This window comes from Camelina sativa, chromosome 20 (genome assembly GCF_000633955.1).
Source record: "Camelina sativa cultivar DH55 chromosome 20, Cs, whole genome shotgun sequence".
In the NCBI taxonomy this organism is placed as follows: Eukaryota; Viridiplantae; Streptophyta; class Magnoliopsida; order Brassicales; family Brassicaceae; genus Camelina; species Camelina sativa.
This window is the reverse complement of record NC_025704.1, coordinates 15,455,952-15,474,448: the sequence shown is the minus strand read 5'-3', so window position 1 is coordinate 15,474,448 and position 18,497 is coordinate 15,455,952. Positions and strand designations below refer to the sequence as shown.

The 18,497-nt window shown below is 32.5% G+C and overlaps 2 protein-coding genes, 1 long non-coding RNA gene and 1 pseudogene across 3 annotated transcripts; 1 reads left to right on the top strand and 3 right to left on the bottom strand.

Moving 5' to 3' along the window:
* Window positions 3,553-4,006, bottom strand: LOC109131355 (putative defensin-like protein 221). The gene is made up of 2 exons (XM_019242239.1): window positions 3,931-4,006; window positions 3,553-3,816 (listed from the first exon to the last, which is right to left on the bottom strand). The coding sequence occupies exons 1-2, from the start codon at window positions 3,977-3,979 to the stop codon at window positions 3,590-3,592; spliced, it is 276 nt and encodes a 91-aa protein (XP_019097784.1). The 5' UTR covers window positions 3,980-4,006; the 3' UTR covers window positions 3,553-3,589.
* LOC109131354 (putative defensin-like protein 221) lies at window positions 5,278-5,753 on the bottom strand. The gene is made up of 2 exons (XM_019242238.1): window positions 5,642-5,753; window positions 5,278-5,542 (listed from the first exon to the last, which is right to left on the bottom strand). Exons 1-2 carry the CDS (start codon window positions 5,688-5,690, stop codon window positions 5,316-5,318), a joined length of 276 nt encoding a protein of 91 aa, XP_019097783.1. The 5' UTR covers window positions 5,691-5,753; the 3' UTR covers window positions 5,278-5,315.
* LOC104770915 lies at window positions 6,167-7,984 on the bottom strand (annotated as a pseudogene).
* Window positions 9,486-11,276, top strand: LOC104770914. The gene is made up of 3 exons (XR_764671.2): window positions 9,486-9,870; window positions 9,995-10,141; window positions 11,085-11,276. It is a non-coding gene; the product is annotated as an uncharacterized LOC104770914 (long non-coding RNA).

Below are 18,497 nucleotides of genomic sequence, written 5' to 3'. Positions count from 1 at the left end.
AATGATAGATTGTGCATACCAAGAGGATCCATGAGAGAGATGCTGATCAGAGAAGCTCACGAAGGAGGACTAGCTGGACATTTCGGAATGTCAAAGACTCTACTTGGACTGCAAGAACACTTCTATTGGCCTCAAATGCATAAAGACGTTGAGAAGGTTTGTTCTAGGTGCCATATCTGCAAAATGGCGAAGGGTAAGGTACAGCCACACGGCTTGTACATTCCTCTACCGAATCCTTCTCAACCTTGGACTCAAATTTCTATGCATTTTGTTCTTGGCTTACCTCGAACCAGAAATGGTAGAGATTCTATTTTTGTTGTGGTTGACAGGTTTAGGAAGATGGCTCACGTCATTACAAGTCACAAGACGGGTGATGCTGTTATTGTAGCTAACTTGTTTTTCAGGGAAGTCATAAGGAGGATCAATGACAACGCATATCAGACTGATCTTCAAGGTAAGTATACCATATCATCAACAGTCAATGTTTCTGACTTGCTCTCTTACTATGCAGATTCCGATTTGAGGACAAATCCTTTTGAAGAGGGGGAGGATGATATGATCGTGGCAAGCAAGGAGCCAGAGGCTGCAGAGCAACTGGAGGTGGTGGGAAGGATCACTCGTTCAAGAGCTAAGGAGAGGGCCAAGAAAGCTCATGCACTCATGGTGATGGGTCATTCAACCTACCAAGGATCAAAGTCTTCAACATATCCAACCTGAAGACTTCACCCGGTAATGATGACTAGGTAACTTAGGTGAGAAGTTTGTACTCTTTTTCCCATAGCTGAGTTTTGTCCCAATGGGTTTTCTCAGCATGGTTTTTAATGAGGCAAATGGATCACTACGTCGAGTTATCTAGAAGTCATTACCAAAGGGGGATAATGTACTTCTGTACTAGTTCAAGTGACTTCTGTACTACTACAAGTCACTTAGACGTTTTGCTGTTTTCTTATTTCCTTAAAACGTTTTGTTGTTTTATTTTTAACTTCCTGCTGTTTGGAGTGTCGAGCCTAGGGTTAATTATAAAACCCACAGCCACGCCTCCTTTGTTCTTTAGCGAAGAATGATGTTGTAACTTGAATTGTTGATCTTTCTTCCTCACTTTGATTTCTTGAATGCGTTCTTGAATTCTGGGTTTCTAAACACTTTGTGACATAGAAACTCTTCACTTGTTTCGTTCCATACAACCACCTAAACATCTATCTCCATCAAACCATTGTTTTCTTCCTTCGATCTTCACACATCATCACCCAAAACCTTCCGTTCATCATCACATTCCATCCACATCACCTGTCACTCGTTTATCAGCCTTCAACAGAGTCCAATCCTAGGGGAAATCGTATCAGGATCAAGGGCTTATGGAAAAATTATTCACCTACAAGCTAGAAATAATTTAAGTGGATGCTTAAGGAACAACACAAGGAGCCACCGAGACCGAGCTTTATAAGCCGTTCATTATACTCAGGAATGCTACAAGAAGGTTCTGTGGCTAGTTACTGCAGAAAATTTGAAGCTAAGCATAGAGAGGCAATGACTATTCAAGAAAAGCATGTGTTGGCTCAACCATTGCAGATGGAGGTCAGAAATTTGCAACCCAAGCGACTTCAAGAAGCAATGGAACTTGCTGTTTGGCTTGAGGAGATGAGCGGAGACACGGGAACGAAGGCTATCTTACATGACACCCATAACATGACAAATGCACAGGTTCCAGCTTATTTTGGTGAAAATGCGGAGTTAATGAGTCTCACCATGTTACAAGAGGATTCACCTGTGTTTGGAAACGAGCTAAGAGGTGATGAAGAGAATAGTGAGGCCAAGTGACAAGGAAATTATTCCTCGTGAACAACTCTAGCCAAGAGTAAGACTCTAAAGTTTTGGGGCTCTATCTCAGGTCAGAGAGTGTTGGTAGAGATTGACTCTGGAGCGACACAGAATTATATTTCATAAGAGTTAGCTGTTCGACTTAAGCTTCCCAAGAGGATGACAAAACCCAGGTCAGTTTATTTGGGACACGGTCAGCTCATCATGAGTGAAAGCACTTGCCAGGGTTTTGTCATCTTTCAGTGGGCTTCCCAAGAAGGTTCTGAAAGCACTTGTTACTTCAAGGAGCTGAAATCACTGAAGAATTTCTCACACTAGACTTAACAAGGACTGAGGTGGAATTGGTTTTGGGTTACACTTGGCTATCCAAACTGGGAGAGACTTGTGTTAACTGGCAGGAACACACCTTCTCCTTCTTTAACAACCAGGAATAGATCACTCTTTGTGAAAAGGATGAAAAGCTGAAGCTAAGTACTAGAAGGGTGAAGATGAAAAGTGAAGATGAGCATGGAAGCATATTGGGAAGGATTGTTTACTATCTTGAGGACAAAATAGCTTTAAAAGGGGTGAGTGTGGCTATTAGTGGATTCAATGAAGTTGACGTTCAAGAGTGGGACTGTGCCAACAACGAAACGGGGCTGGAAGATAATCATACAGAGGAGAGTCTGTTTTCTTCATTAAAGGATTGGTCGTACCACATGCTCATAGGAACATACTTGGAGAGTATAGAAACCATATCAGGCTTTACGCAAGTGGGCAATCTTCACTCAGGAAGTTTCTCACTCGCCAAGGCCACCAGAATTGTTTGTCGAGATCTTCTCGAGCAGGTCACATTTAGCAGGTGCAGTCATCTCCAAAGCATCATCAAACGGGGCGAGAAAGGTTATGGGCGAAAAGACCTTTGATGGTCTGGAACATAATCTGTTTTATTGTGGTGAGAGTCAGCTGCTAAACGCAGAAGTGCCCAAGAGCGTTCCAAGGTTCTTTGGTTTTGGCGATCAAAGCATTGAGGATTACAAATTATTTATCCAAACTTATTCTGAAGTGGTCAAGGAGTGTATCAGCAAATTTACTGATGATTCTTTAGAAGATGGTGTTAAAAGGTTAGTCTTCATCAATCTTCAATTAGAGCCAAATTCTCTTAAGGAAAAGATTTCTTCAATCACCACATCATCAAGGTGGAAACAATCTGAGGTGAAATTTATGGAGAGTGTTGTGTTAGCTGCTAGTATGACAAAGATTGCAGGTGCAGGTCCTGCTGGAGCAAACAAAACACAGCTCACTTTTCTAGAGTATAAATTCCTTCTACCATGAGGACATGGTGGTCCTTCAAACGGGGAGTAATGATAAATACAAAATAAATAAAGATTAATGGGCTTCGTCTATTTTGTTATTGGGCTGCTATTGTGTTTGGCTCATTAAGCCTTAGAATTTGTATTTAAGAAACATCTCTTGCTTTGTGAACGATTACCGAATTAATCAACAAAGAATGTTTATCATCTTCTTCCTCATCGTTTCTATTCTTCTCTCTTATTTTCTCTGATCTTCACCTTAATCTATCTTTCTTCTGCTTCACATCTCTATTTCTGTTACTATCCTTTGATAAGGTTTTTCCATCTTATCAGTTTTCAATCTCATCATTTGCATGTGTATATATAACATTTGGATTGAAATAAGTAGAAAAATTAAAAGTAAAACCAGGAAATTATATAAATTTAGTACATTATTATTATTTTATTTATTTTCTAGATTATTCTACAAATAGAATATCTTACAAAAGGTCTTCAAAAGTACATCGACAAATTGAATTGTCACAACTAAATACATTTTTCATTTTCTCAATACAATGATATGCACATTGTTGGCAAAAAAGAATTTTCATGTCATCAGGAGAGTGTCCAACATGTTCATCTGTTGGATCAATATCAGAGCTTAGTGGAGGAATGGAAAATGGAGTTTTTTCTTCCAAAATAGATTGTGCCATAATATTTGATACACCTATAAGTAATTCAAAGGAAAATGAAATTATTAAGTTAAAATTTTATTCTCGACTATAAAGCATGGTATATATGTATATATATATATATGTAATAATTAAAACTAATAACTTACATGATGCAACAAGAACTGCAAGAGTTAAGAAGAAAAAAGTTGTCTTCATTTTCTATAGAAATTTAAAGGATTTTGTTTACTAATCGTATTGAGTTTTGGTTGTGATGAGATAGTAGCACATTTATATGTGCATTTACTTATGTTACATAGTAGTTACTAATTAACGTTTTATCAAACGTATTTTATTATAAATAAAACTAATAGTTAAAGAAACTATAAAATTTAATTTGCACTTTTTGTTTTAAAGTTTTAAATACAACAATGTTCAATAGTGAATTTATTACTTCAGGTGATAATGAGGAAGCTATATATATATATATATATAAATTTAGATTATAATATAATACTATAGATTAATAATCCTAAATATTATAAGAAAGGTAATGTTCTATTTTTTCCTTTATAACGCACTTGGCATCTCAATTTATTATTATTTTCATTTAAAAATTTTATATAAATGTATTTGTGTAACTGTTTTTTTCTTATCTGTGGTTTTGAATGCAATAGTTAATATTAAAACATTTATGTATTCAAATAGACATAATTACATAAATATGTTTGTGTACTGGTTGATTTAGTTTATTGTTTTATTAATTGCAAATTTGCATTTGGTAATATTAAATGATTTTTTTCTTAAGAATGTAACCCTCCTAGTTGTCAAAAAAAAAAAAAAAAGAATGTAACCCTCCTCAATTTAATTAAAAAATTGAATGGAAAAAAAAATCACAATAAACAGAATTGACATTTCAGTTTGGTTCAAAGAATATTTTGAGAGAGTAAAAACTGGATATACAAGCGAATTTGAGTCTGACTAAATATTGAATTGGATTAAAAAATATGTGGATCCTTCAAAATGATCCATGGGGTCAATATATTATCATCTGAGACTAAAAAAATATTTTTTTTTGTCATCATTGAATCGACAAGGCCCGATTCATAGCCAATCCCTACTACGCGGGGTAACACGACTTAGTGGAGTCGAACTCCAGTGGGATCGGTCGCAGAGGTGGTGCTGTAACCATTTGACTAAAGACACTTCCCCTAAAAAAATACTTTTATAAAATATAGTACTATATTTTATGTAGATCAAAGAATATCTACATATTTCAAAATACTAATTAGTTTTGCTACCATTAATCCATTATACATTTGTTTCCCCCTATTATATATGTTTTTATATCATTATAGTTTTTTAGTTTAGCTAACTCATTTAATAGATTCAGTAATTAACCTACCAAAAAAAGAGATTCATGCAATATGCAAATGCATGTATACATAACATTTGGGTTATAAGGGGAAATGAAAAATAAAACCAGGAAATAAAGAGAATAGTACATTATTATTATTTTCATTTATTTTCTAGATTATTCTACAAATAGAATATCTTACAAAATGTCTTCAAAGGTACAGCGACAAATTGAATTGTCACAACTAAATATATTTTTCTTTTTTTCAACACAGTGATATGCACATTGTTGGCAAAAAAGAATTTTCATGTCATCAGGAGAGTGTCCAACATGTTCGTCAGTTGGATCAATATCAGAGCTTAGTGGAGGAATGGGAAGGGGAGTTTTTTCTTCCAAAATAGATTGTGCCATAATATTTAATACACCTATAATTAATTCAAAAGAAAATGAAATTATTAAGTTAATATATTATTCTCGACTATAAAACATGGTATATATGTTTTATTTCAAGAGAATAAACTTACATGATGAAACAAGAACTGCAAGAACTAGAAAGAAAAATGTTGTCTTCATTTTCTGTAGAATCTCAATATTTTAACCCAAAAATAAAATAAAAGGACTTTGTTTGCTAAACGACTTGAGTTTTGGTTGTGATGTTTTAAAAGCAAGATATAGCACATTTTATACGTGCCTTTACTTATGTTACATAGTAGTTAATGTTTTATCAAACATATGTTCTTATAAATGATAGTACAAGAAACGATAAACTTTAATTTACAGTTTTTCTATTAAAGTTTGAAGTAAAATATAGTATATAATTACTATATTCATTTTATATACATAAATATTAAAAAAATTTGCACTGTTTTCTTTTCTATTCCTCTGAAGACATGGACAAATTAGTCTATTACTCATTCATTATAAACTACATACATAATTACGCAAGCTATAGACAAAATTAATTTCATATAGCCATCATGACACTATAGAAACCTTTAGTTTCTCTCTCACTCTCTATATATATATATGCAATGTCCACCAAAAAAATATTCAAAGATTTTCTTTTACGCAAACTGATTCAGACACTGCTATTATCTTCTTCTTCTGCATTCTCATTCTCCTTAAGCTTAAAAGCGTCATCTACATACTCCTCTGTGTCCCATAGAAACGTACCAAATGCCACAGCCTCAAGAAGCAGCCTCTTCAGGCTAGATGACGATGTCACTATGCTCTCTTTGCTGCTTCCCTCAGGACCGAAAAGAGCTAAGCACTGCTTCTCTATCAGGCTTTTTGCTTCGTGCGACCTTGGCTTTCTGCATCTCTGCAATATCTTGGGATCAAACTCAGAAATGTAATGTCGCAGTTGCTTGGTGAAATTCCCATGGTTTTGTGATAGTGAGCATTCGAGTTGGTGCCTTAGGGAAGAGGATTTCAGGAAGTACCCATACAAGACCGAAGCTGTGTATACTCTACTGAAATGATTCTTATCTGTCTCCGTTGTTGCGTAATTGTTAGTCAAACTCGAACTCACTCTTAAATTGATGACTGCGTTACTGTGTTCTTTGATGAGTTCAAGGACGTCAAAGCTATGGATTGACTCAAGTTCCCAGTCTTTTGAAGGCGAGATCTCGAGTCTTCCATTGTAGATACAACTGGGAAGCTTTGGAACAAGAAGCACTCTTATCTCTGAGAATTTGTATAAGATTAACATATACATTATTTCTTCAATCGCAGTTTGGCAATCAATCTCCTTAAGTTGAGTTATCCTTCTGATAAACCACGGAATCAAATAAGGTATCAACATCCACAAAAACCCAAAATACAAACTGAAAATGAAAACAACTGAAACATGGAATCATGATTCTACATTCAACCATTCATTTTTCTGCAGGATTAATGACTAAAACCAAAGAAGGTGTCCTATTCTACAAATCTTGGCAAAATAATGAACTCAAATTGCGGTATCCTTTTACATAAAAATGCCAAATCATAAACTAACTGAGACATCAAATCAACCAAAGCAGGAATTTTCCAAAATCATATGATAGAAACTTAACCAGAAATATATGTGCAATCGTGATTTAACATTCAGTAATCCACTCTTCTACAAAATTAACTACTACAATCAAAGAAATATGCATTTCTACAGAGAGTTTTGTCCGACTCCTACAATTAGACGATTCCATAGTGGTAAGTTTTAGTTGTAACCATTGATTAGCATCAATTTCTGGATCAATGACTACAATTAAAGAATAAAAAATTTCTCAAAGAATCAAACATTCCTACAATTAGGCAATTCCATAGTGGTAACAAACACTTGTAAACTGATTAGCATAATTTCAAGATCAACGACTAAAATTAATGAATCAAAATTATTTCAGGATTATTCAATATCTACAGCTTTGTTTCCTATAACTAAGCGATTCCACAGTGGCAACAAGTAATTGTAATTGTGATTAAGGAAGGAGGAAGGTTAAAACTAACCTATGGAGAGAAGCTTCATCCCAACCAGAACTAAGGCAGCTTCCTTATCATCAGCGAGCTGTTTAAGCAAATCAGCGACGGCGAAATGAAAGAGCTGCCGTTTTTCACCAACACGCTGCTTAGAAACCTCCCCTGAGCCGAGCATGGAACCAGAGGCGCGTCTAGGGTGGGTTCCGCTCCTGAAGCCGTAACCACCACCAACGAATCATAACGGACCTTACGCTGCGAAGGGAGAACAACGCAATCGCAGCCGCCGAGGTTTCGTCTAACGGAGTTGCGCCGCGAGGGGATAAAAGAGAGAGATCCATGGTGGGAGAGAGAGGTGTCCATTGAAACAGAGAAAGCGATTTAGAGATTTTTGGGATTGTGAAGATTGAAGAAGAAGAAGAAGAAGAGTTAGTGGGAGCAGATTTGGATAAGGTAAAGGATTGGTAAACCTTTTATAAGTTCATTTCTTTTTCTTTACTTATTTTTTTGTGTTTTTTGTGTGTTAACTGTTAAAGTTCATTACCTTTAATGTCATAAATAGAAAACCTTTTAATTCTGATGTCATAAATAAAAAATCTTGTTTGACAAAAGAAAAAACTTTAAATTAAATGGGGCTTTTATCTCATTTATTGCTTTGTGTGGTTGGTTCTTGCTGATTTGGTAAATTTGACTAGATTATATATGTCATTAGTCAACAAAGTAAATAACCAGATAAATAAGTTATTCAATAGTCATAAATAATGCGCCAAATTTGAAATTACAAAATAGATTTGACTTTGAATTAAGAAATCTCAATTATTTTTACCTTTTCAATTACTTCAATTATTTAAAAGGATACACAAACCGATGGTGAAACATACATTTCAAGTTCTAATGGCTTCCAATCCAAATATGTTCATAACATTTGATCGCATAAACCAAGCAAATTTATTTACTTCTCTTCATTTTTCTTCTTCTCAAAATTCACATGTCTCTAATCCAAATATGTTCACAACATCTAGTCGTATGAACCATGCAAATATATTTGCTCCTCCTCCTTTTTTCTCTTCTCAAAATTCACGTGTCTCTTTTTCTTCTTTTTCATTTAACAGTTCATATGTAAACTATTAGAGGAGAAACTCTGATTTTGTTTATGGTGCCAAATACTTTGCTACCAATCCAATTGACAATGTCCAAGCTGAAACTGATTGTATCAATCTTGTTATGGATTCCAAACCCAATATTTGGATTCCTGTATTTCTTCCTCCAACTTTTCTTGGTAATCAGCGTAAAATTTTAAATCCGACACCTATTAGAGTCGTTTATCCAAACCAAGATTTTGTTGATCCTCATTATTCTGATATGTCTTCTTCATCATCAAAGTGTAACCATGTTCCTCAAGATACTCGATCTTTGAAGAAAATTCTCAGACCAATCAATATTTTTGATTATGAGGATGATAATGATGAGTATGATGGTCGTACACATAGTATATCAAATAAAAAAAATGGTTCATATACATGTCCTAAGTGCAATAGTGTGTTTGATTCTTCTCAAAAATTTGTTGCACATGTGTTATATCACTACAAGAGTGAGACGAACAAAGAAAAAGCTCGGAGACTTCGTGCCAGAAACAAAAGAAAATATCGTAAGTTCATGACGAATCTCAAAAGATCAATATATAACGTGGAATTGGTAGTAGTGGAATAAGCAACTTAGAATGTTTCCAACATCTTTTAATCATAAAAAGAAAGTTTATTTATGATTATATCCTTAGTATCTCTTTTCCAACTTATTTTACTTAAAAAAAAATAAAAAAAAATTGTCATTTATTTATAGTATTTTATCTTATTTGGTATCCTTATTCTATAAGTCACAAGTAAATTCTCAATTAACTGCCACTCTCTCTTTCTGACATCTGGCAAAGTCTCAAATTTTGCTCTTTTGCTTTCAAAGTACTCTATTATTCTTACAAAAAAAAACCAAGAAAAAAACCAGTACCACTTTCTTAGAAACCGTTCCCCCATGATCTCAAAGTTCTTTCCCTCAACCAAGTTCTCTCCCAATTTCATAAACGAAGTCTTCATCTGTATAATCCATTGTATCAAAAGTAAATACAGATACATTAACATCTTCTTCTCTAGATTCTCAAAACCTAATTAGATCCTCCATTCTTTCTTCTAAATCCGCCATCAAAACTACAGAGAAATGAAAAAGAAAAATTATTCAGCCTCTCTAACCAATTCTGACATTGGACGAAGATTGGTGGTAAACAAATCAAATACCCACTCAAATCTCTCTGGTTTGTTTTATTTCTCTCTCTCTGCATGACTTAAATGAGTGGGTCTCTGATTTTATATGCACGAAACCTTTCCTTCCCTTCCGTTTAGTCTAATCAATTTATTTCATGCTAATGTTTGTGTCAGGACGATGCTGAAAACTGAAAACAATGAAAGGTGAGGCTTACACTTCAGCGAGGGATTTCACCAAGATGATGGTTCATCAATGATGCGTGAAGTTAACTTCTCAATTGACGGATCCTAACAAACTGACTTTGGCCCACATAAACGCCGGTATGATATCGTTAAATCTTTGGCTATGCTTTCCAGATTTGTTACGTTTTACTTCGTTTACTTTCTCACACTTTCTATGCACACCAGATGCTCGACAAATTAGCCATGCATGACTAATGTCGTCTCTTCTTCTTTACAATATGTAATTATGTTTTGCAATTATTATTAGTCTTCAGAATTATGGATTTTTCATTTGGATTTGCAAGTGTATATTCTAGATTATATAGTTTACACTACTATCTTTTTTTTTCTAGCATTGATTAACGCTACAGTTAATCTCCATCATAAGAGCAAGAGTTTTCCACCAATGAAAGTTTTAAATTGTCTCCTACTCTACTATGACAGCTACAATTCCTTTCACTTATCAGTTTGTATGATAATTGCGACTGAAATATGTATCCTTAAATACTTCAGTTTTTTTTCCTTCCTTCAAGTAATCCATCCAGAAATCTTTGTTTGTTTAGGAGTAAGTGGTAGGAATTTTTATTTGTTTTTATTTTTTTTTACGTAGGAGAACAACAACAAATGTTAGTCATTTACTTATTGCAAATCGAGTTTGTCTATATATTATACCAAATTTATTACATTTTTTACAATATATATGTTGATGTGAAATTTCCAAAATTTATTTTGTTTGGCATAGTGATTTGCATTTTCCGCTCATTCACATTCGAAGTTGTAGCTTGGTTTCTTTATATATTTTTCCGCTTATACTCTTCTTCTATGTAGCTTACTGTTTTTTTTTTCTTTGTTCTGCTTCTCTTTTTTGTCCTAGATTCCACTTTCTCAATGTGTCTTTCTATATTTTTCCCAATGAAAATTAAAGCAAGACATATAGATACATAACTTGCTCTATACATTATTTTTATTCGTTTTTTCTTTGAATCTTGATGTATCATTGTTCTTAATCTTAACTATACTAATTAAACGTATTTATTCTCAGTAGGTATACTATGGTTTAGTGAATATAGAATGATGAGAGTCTGAAGAAAATTCAAAATGGAATATAGGAATAAAGAAGAGAAGCGGAACCATGAAAAAAGACACCAAGCTACTGTAACGTATAATTCTTGCAAAATCATGAACGTTTGTATTATTTTTCTATACTTCGATGATTCTATCACAATTGCCTGTACCCGTGAAGGAATGTTAATTTAAAATTAAAATTCACTATTTTTAATTAGGCCGTGCAACGCACGGGCCATGACACTAGTTACTAGATATTTTCGTAGATGATATTAAGAATAATCTCCTCTTTACAATTTATGTTTTTTTTAAAGTAATTTCTTAAATTCTAATAAATTATATGCATTTACAACTATGTATGTTAAGGCCCTATTATAATTTAATATTTTTTTTATGATAACTATTAATTCATCAGATATATTAAAGGTCAATTTTTGATAGTATAGAATAGATTCTTCTATTATTTTTTTAAATATTTTTCATATTTACAATAATTATAAAATACTAGAATAGAACTCACCTACACTCGATTTTTTATTTTCTTTTTTTATTACCCATTTAAATGACAAAAGTGGGAAAAAATCAGATGACATGTCAAACAAAAGTGGAAAAAAAGTGGGGAAAAATTAGATGGGTTATAAATTCAGAAATTAATTGATATCCTTAATTTTCTAAATCTTCTGATATAATTTCAAATACTCTTGTTTGCTATTAAAATTTTGGATTTTCTATTTTGAATGAGTTTTTCTTTAGTTATTTATATTTATATCTTGAAAATTTTCTTTGACCAAGTTAGTTTCTTACCATGCATGTTTTGTACTTCTTTGCTAATTTTCTTTTGGATAAGAGCTATTTTCTGAAAATTGAAATTAGTGGACAGTTAAATAATCATAAGAACCTAAAAGAATTGATAAATGCAAGAATAATATATCTTGAATAATTCTGTTTGAAAAATATATGATTCTAGTCTTTAAATAAAAAAAAAGACGTGTGGTCAATTATTGTCTAGCATAACAAACCTGATATGAAAAAAGGGGAATTGTCATGGATACCATGATTCTAAGTTTTTGGGTCAAAAATACCACAAGACCCAACAATTTTCATTTCTAACATTTTCCATTAAACTATTTGACAAAAATATCCCTCATATTTTTCAAAACCCTCACTATTTCGCTTCTTCACCGACAGATTTGATACACCTCGCTGTCGTTGTTGCCGTTGTATCTTGTCGTTGCAGTCTGTATTTGTGGTTCTTCTTCTTCCTTGATCAGTCTTCCCCACACAAAGCTTTGGCATTGGTCATCGATGTTTATAAGTAAGCTTCGTATCTATTTGTTGTTGGTGTGGATGTTTTGCTTGATGGTTTGGCAGCCACGATCCGTTCCAATTCTCCATTCATCCACCTCGTTGATCCCCATTTGATTTTCTTAGAATCAGTTATTGATTGATTCATTGTTTCAATTTCAATTTGAGTATATTTGATTGATTCATTGATTTCACTGTATTTTAGAGTATATTGTTCATAAATTTAGATTAGATTAACGATTAGATTGATACATCTCCATTTGATTAAGCTCCATTAGATGCACGATTAGGTTGATTCAGCTCCAATTTGATCCATCTCCATAAGATCTCATTGCTCATTGTTTCGAGTTTTGATTCAGTTCATTGTTTTGATTCAGTTCCATTATTTTGAGTTTTAAGTTTTGTTAGTCAAAGTCAGCTCATTGGTTTAAGTTTTAATTCAGCTCCATAGTTTTTCATTGTTTTGAGTTTTTGATTGCGCTCTATAGTTTCTCATTGTTTGAGTTTTGAGTTTCTTATCCAAAAGAGTGAGTTTAATCTTAGGTTAAGTCTTTCACTTTTACTTGTTTTGTCATTATGTGCCATAAACTATGTTTCTTTGCTTTACACATGTGTACGAGCACAATACATTAGATTGTTTATGGTTTATATATGTTATATTCTGTCTTCTTCTCTCCACATGTTTGCATATTTGTTTTCATCTATTTGAAGATTTTATGCTTGAACATTTGTAAAGCGTACTAGAAACTTACATTGATTTGATAATACATGAAGAACTTCATAAAATTCTTTGATGAGTATACGTAATTAGACTTGTTATTTTTGGTTGTGTCACGTTTGACTTGATAATAAAGGAAGAACTTCACAAATTTTGGATTTGCTTATATTTCAGTTTAGTATCTTTTTATACATTAAGCTTTGTTTGCTGACTTGGTTCAATGTTTCAGTTTAGTGTTTTTAATACATTAAGCTTTGTTTTGTTGCTTCTTGTTTGTTGAAAAGTTCAATGTTTTTGAAAATTTGATTGGTTGCTATGGATTTCTACTAAATTTGAAAATTCAGGAAAGGGTCTATATAATTTAGAATGACTTTCCTGACATGATCTATTTTTTTTCTATTGTAGGTTATGGGTGATTCTTTCCCAACATATTTAAGACTCCTTGAGCTTCATTTCAATATAGGAGAGGAGCCTAGATCAGATATGAAGATAAACCAATTTCTAAATTAAGAGTGCATCAAAGTAGTGCAAAGCATCCTCTTGATCGCAGAGTATGAGAGGATGAAGAATTTCTTCCTAGGACCTGTTAGAGGTTGATTCTTTGTTTTAAGATGGTAGATTTAATCAGTTACAATGAATAATTGGAATATCATATGGTATATGTTTTCACATTAAGATTTAAATGTTGAAAATACTTGGTAAGGGGTGTGTTTTGTGAAATAATTTGGTAGTTTTCTACAGATTCGGGAAAGACGCAATAGTATTTAGAAAGAGTGTTGTGAAATTCAGGACGGTCATCTTTAAAAAAACAAAAGGGGTAGGATTACACATACCTAGAAGACTCGAGCCCTTGCCATCATTTCATTTAAGAGTTTGAGAATTACCAGTAAGCCAAAGCATATAATTTGAATATTGGTTAACAACTTCTAAATATATATATATAGAAATGTACTCTGAGTTCAGGAGAGATTGAATAGTATTTATGAAGGATTTTGTGAAATTCAGGATGGCAATCCTAAAAAAATTAGTGTAGGATTACAAGCACCCAGAAGACTCGAACCCATGACATCAATTCATTTATGAGTGTGAGAGTGACTAGTAAGACAAATTCTATTATTCGGTTAGTATCCTGAATTCAGGAAAGACTTAACAGTATTTAGGAAGGGTTTTATGAAATTCAGGATGGTCATCCTAAACAAAATGAGTAGGATTACACGCACCGAAAAGACTCGAACTCGTGACATCATATCAATTATAAGTGTGAAAGTAACCAGTAAGCCAAAGCCTATTATTCGGGTATTGGTTGACAACTTTAATATAAAACTTAAGCAATTATCTTAAAATTCAGGATGACCTTGGTTAACATCATGAGTTATCTTGAAATTCAGGATGACTTTATAAAGCTTAAACAATTCCATGTGCACCAAAATTACCAAGTTTATCTTGAAACTGAATAACCAGCTGAGTTATATCAGCTTCCACAATATCACAAACAACTTTGAGCACAAAATTAGGAAGGACATTATAATGTTTAGGAGAACATAAAATCAAATCATTACCACAGATTAAAATGGAGCAATATATGATACATTAAGGCAAAAAATAGATTGACAGATTAAAAACTTCAAATTATGAAGGATTACATAATGTTTAGGAAGACGTTCTTGATATTTAGGAAAGTCTTCCTAACTTTGTTTTTTAAACCTGAGAACTTATGGTTATCGAGTATATAAGTGATCATCTTCGTCTGTTGTATCTACCAACAACGTTCCCTTGAATTTTTCTCTTTAATTAGAAAAGTACCATCAACATCAATCATTCTTCTCATCATTAAATGTAATGCTTAGCTTCTTCCCATCATGTGCACTTCTCCACCAGATCCACCTACAATTCTGTAAATTACAACATCCATGTCAAGCTGCTAAATATAAAGCACGAATCATGAAATTTCAGAGCTAGAATAAGCTTAAAACAACATTAAAAGTCATAAATTGGAGGATGGGGTAGTAGAACATAAAATGCAAGTCCAACAAGAACACGCTTCCATTTTTTGGCAAAAAAAATGTTTATAATGTTTCTTATGAGTAAATTTGTCTCTGTAGCTCCATATAGACACATAAAAATCAAGACAAATACAATTAAATAGGTAATCTCAAATCGGATCAAACAATTTGTTTCACCTGAATCAATATGAATACACCAACCTTTGTGAATCCAATACCCATCGAATCATGAATAATCGCCTAATTCTGCTCTGATTGAGGAGTTATGGTTTCATAATCTCCCAATTTCAAACCCAATGATTCGCCAGCTTCAAGAGAGAGAAGAAAAAAAATTATAAAAGCAAATAACATTTCTGTTGAGATACGATTAGAATTGAGATTGAATCGATTCAATTAACAAAGCAATCGTGATGTCAGAGGAAGATAGATGAAGACGATGCTAGAGAATGACACTGTCAAAGGAAGATGGAGATGATGATGCTGGAGGAAGACAGCGCCATAGGTAATATGAAATTGACTATGCTGGAGGAAGACGGGGACGACGTCGTAGCTAGACGGAGCTGCCAGATTTCGCCGAAAACAATGTCGTTCTCCGACGATGGAGATGGAATGATCGATAAACGTAAAAGCTTTGTTCAATTTGTAGTTATCCTACAAGGGTAGAATTGTCTTTCTAATTAGTAACTAATGGTATTAATGGAAAAATAAGGAATGTGTGGTATATTAGGAAGGAAAACTAATTTGATGGTATTTTAGGGCATTTACCATAGAATGATCATATAGGGTAACTATGTAATTGAGATAACCTTAAGTTATAAGAAATAATAATATATTTGATAATTAAAAAAAAATACTTTCTTGAATTATGAAAAATTATTCTTTCTAAGATTGAATCGTTTTTTTTTAGAATGGGTAGTTTTGTGGTCTCTTTATAATTACGTTTTACCCTATTAATAATTCATTGTAGAATTTTGTTAATTATATAAGTATATATATATATATATATATATATATATATATATATATATATATATATATATATATATATATATATATATATATATATATATATATATATATATATATATATATATATATATATATATATATATATATATATATATATATATATATATATATATATATATATATATATATATATATATATATATATATATATATATATATATATATATATATATATATATATATATATATATATATATATATATATATATATATATATATATATATATATATATATATATATATATATATATATATATATATATATATATATATATATATATATATATATATATATATATATATATATATATATATGAAAAGGGTAATCTTGTTTCTTTTAAAACTAGTAGATATTGTATATTTTTGTATAATAATGAAATCATAATATATATATATATATATATAATTTTACCATTTAAAAACATTTTAGTTTTATAAAAACTAAGCTTTGTATTAATAGCAAACCAAGCTTTGTATTATAAAATTATATTATTATTTTTTGGCTTTTCGTCAGGCTATAAATTTTTAAAATATTTTTGCTTGATAAATAAGTATAAAGACTTAGAACATCTCCATTGGTATTCTATATCTTACTCCAAACTTTATATTTGAAATAAAATCATCTCTAATGATACTCTATATTCTACTCTAAAAATAGAGAAACAAACAGTGTTGAAACGACCCGACCCGTTTTTTTTTTTAATAAATAATAAACATAAATATAATATAAACTACAACTAGTGGTCTCATACCCACTAGCCACCTATCCACAACCACAGACAACAGCGGAAATAGCAATATACATAAATATCCAATAATAAAATAACCAACAAATATCCATAACAACAATCCAATAATCAAACATCAGGAAACATGAAACCAGCAACCTAACAATGTTCCTAAAAATCCAAATCTAGCAACCTAGCAATGCCAGACAACATTCAATCGAGTCCCTAGAACATCCTCCTCTTCATTGCCTTGATTCCACGATCACACTTTGTCTTTACCTGCACTACAAACACATATTTAGATGCATGAGTATTTGATAAACACTCAGTGAGGTAATCCTCCCATCTACTGGGCTATACACACAAGCAACCGTGATTCCAATGTTCCAAACAATCAACAAACAAAACATACAAACCAGGAAATCAAACATCATCTCGCTGGAAGGGAGGTGTCGACCGACACCAGCCAAGTGTCGATCGACACTACCCCACAGTGTTGATCGATGCCCAATTTGCTGGTGTCGACCGACACTCCCTCTGCCATCGCGATCCGCTCGAAGCCGAGAGTCGAATCTCGCTCCCAATATCCTCCAAATCGCCCAATTCTCATAACCCAAGCCAAATACGTCCATAGGAACCTGTAGCAACCAATCCCAGCAAGAAAAACACACAAAACAACAACAACCAAGCAAGAACAAGGAAATCAAAGGCTTAGATTAGCCATGGTCATGCACTCACCTCTTTGTAGGAAGTTTCTGACCAACAACGGACGAATCCACACTCCCAGCAAGCTTCCCACACGTTCCTAGCCTTGAATCCTCACTCAAGATCTCTCCCACAAAGCTTTGAAATCTCACAAACTCTCTCTAGAACCTCGAGAACAAACTCTCTCTTTTTTTTCTCTCAAAGCGGCGAGACCACACCTAAACACGACCCTAGGTTGTTTTCTCCCTTTTAAGACTCGGTTCAATGGTTTCCTTAAACCAAACCGGTCCAAATCGACGATTAAAGCAATCTGGTCGAACCAGAAAACAATGATGTCGACCGACACCACCTTGGTGTTGATCGACACCCATCCAGAAAAACCAATTTTTGGTTCGCGGATGTTACAGTGTTACTCTAAATTTAGAGTAACACCTGTCCATTTACCTATTTTTAGAGTATAACTTTTTTATTTATAAAGCAATCCTTCAATTATCATATCTTACCATTTTATACCTAAATACAATTATTCAATAACAATTTACACTTATTTAATTTTATATTAAATAAAAATATACTAACTTAGTTTAAAATACAACACTAACATATATTTAACTTAGAAAATAGAATAACATATATATAAAATACATAACTAGTGTCATAAATTAAAATAGAAATAGAAAACTCATAAAAGCAAGTTGTTAACAAAATAAACTTAATACATCATAAACTAGTGATTAATAATCCGGTTTGAAATATCAGATGATGAAAATACTTGATTTCAAGAATTTCTTGCTCGACATAGACAAATCAAAAATAGAGATGCTCATTTCTTCACTTTGAAACGCTTTAATCTATGATTTGTAGGAAAAGTACACTAAAGATGGTGTTTAAACAAAAATGTA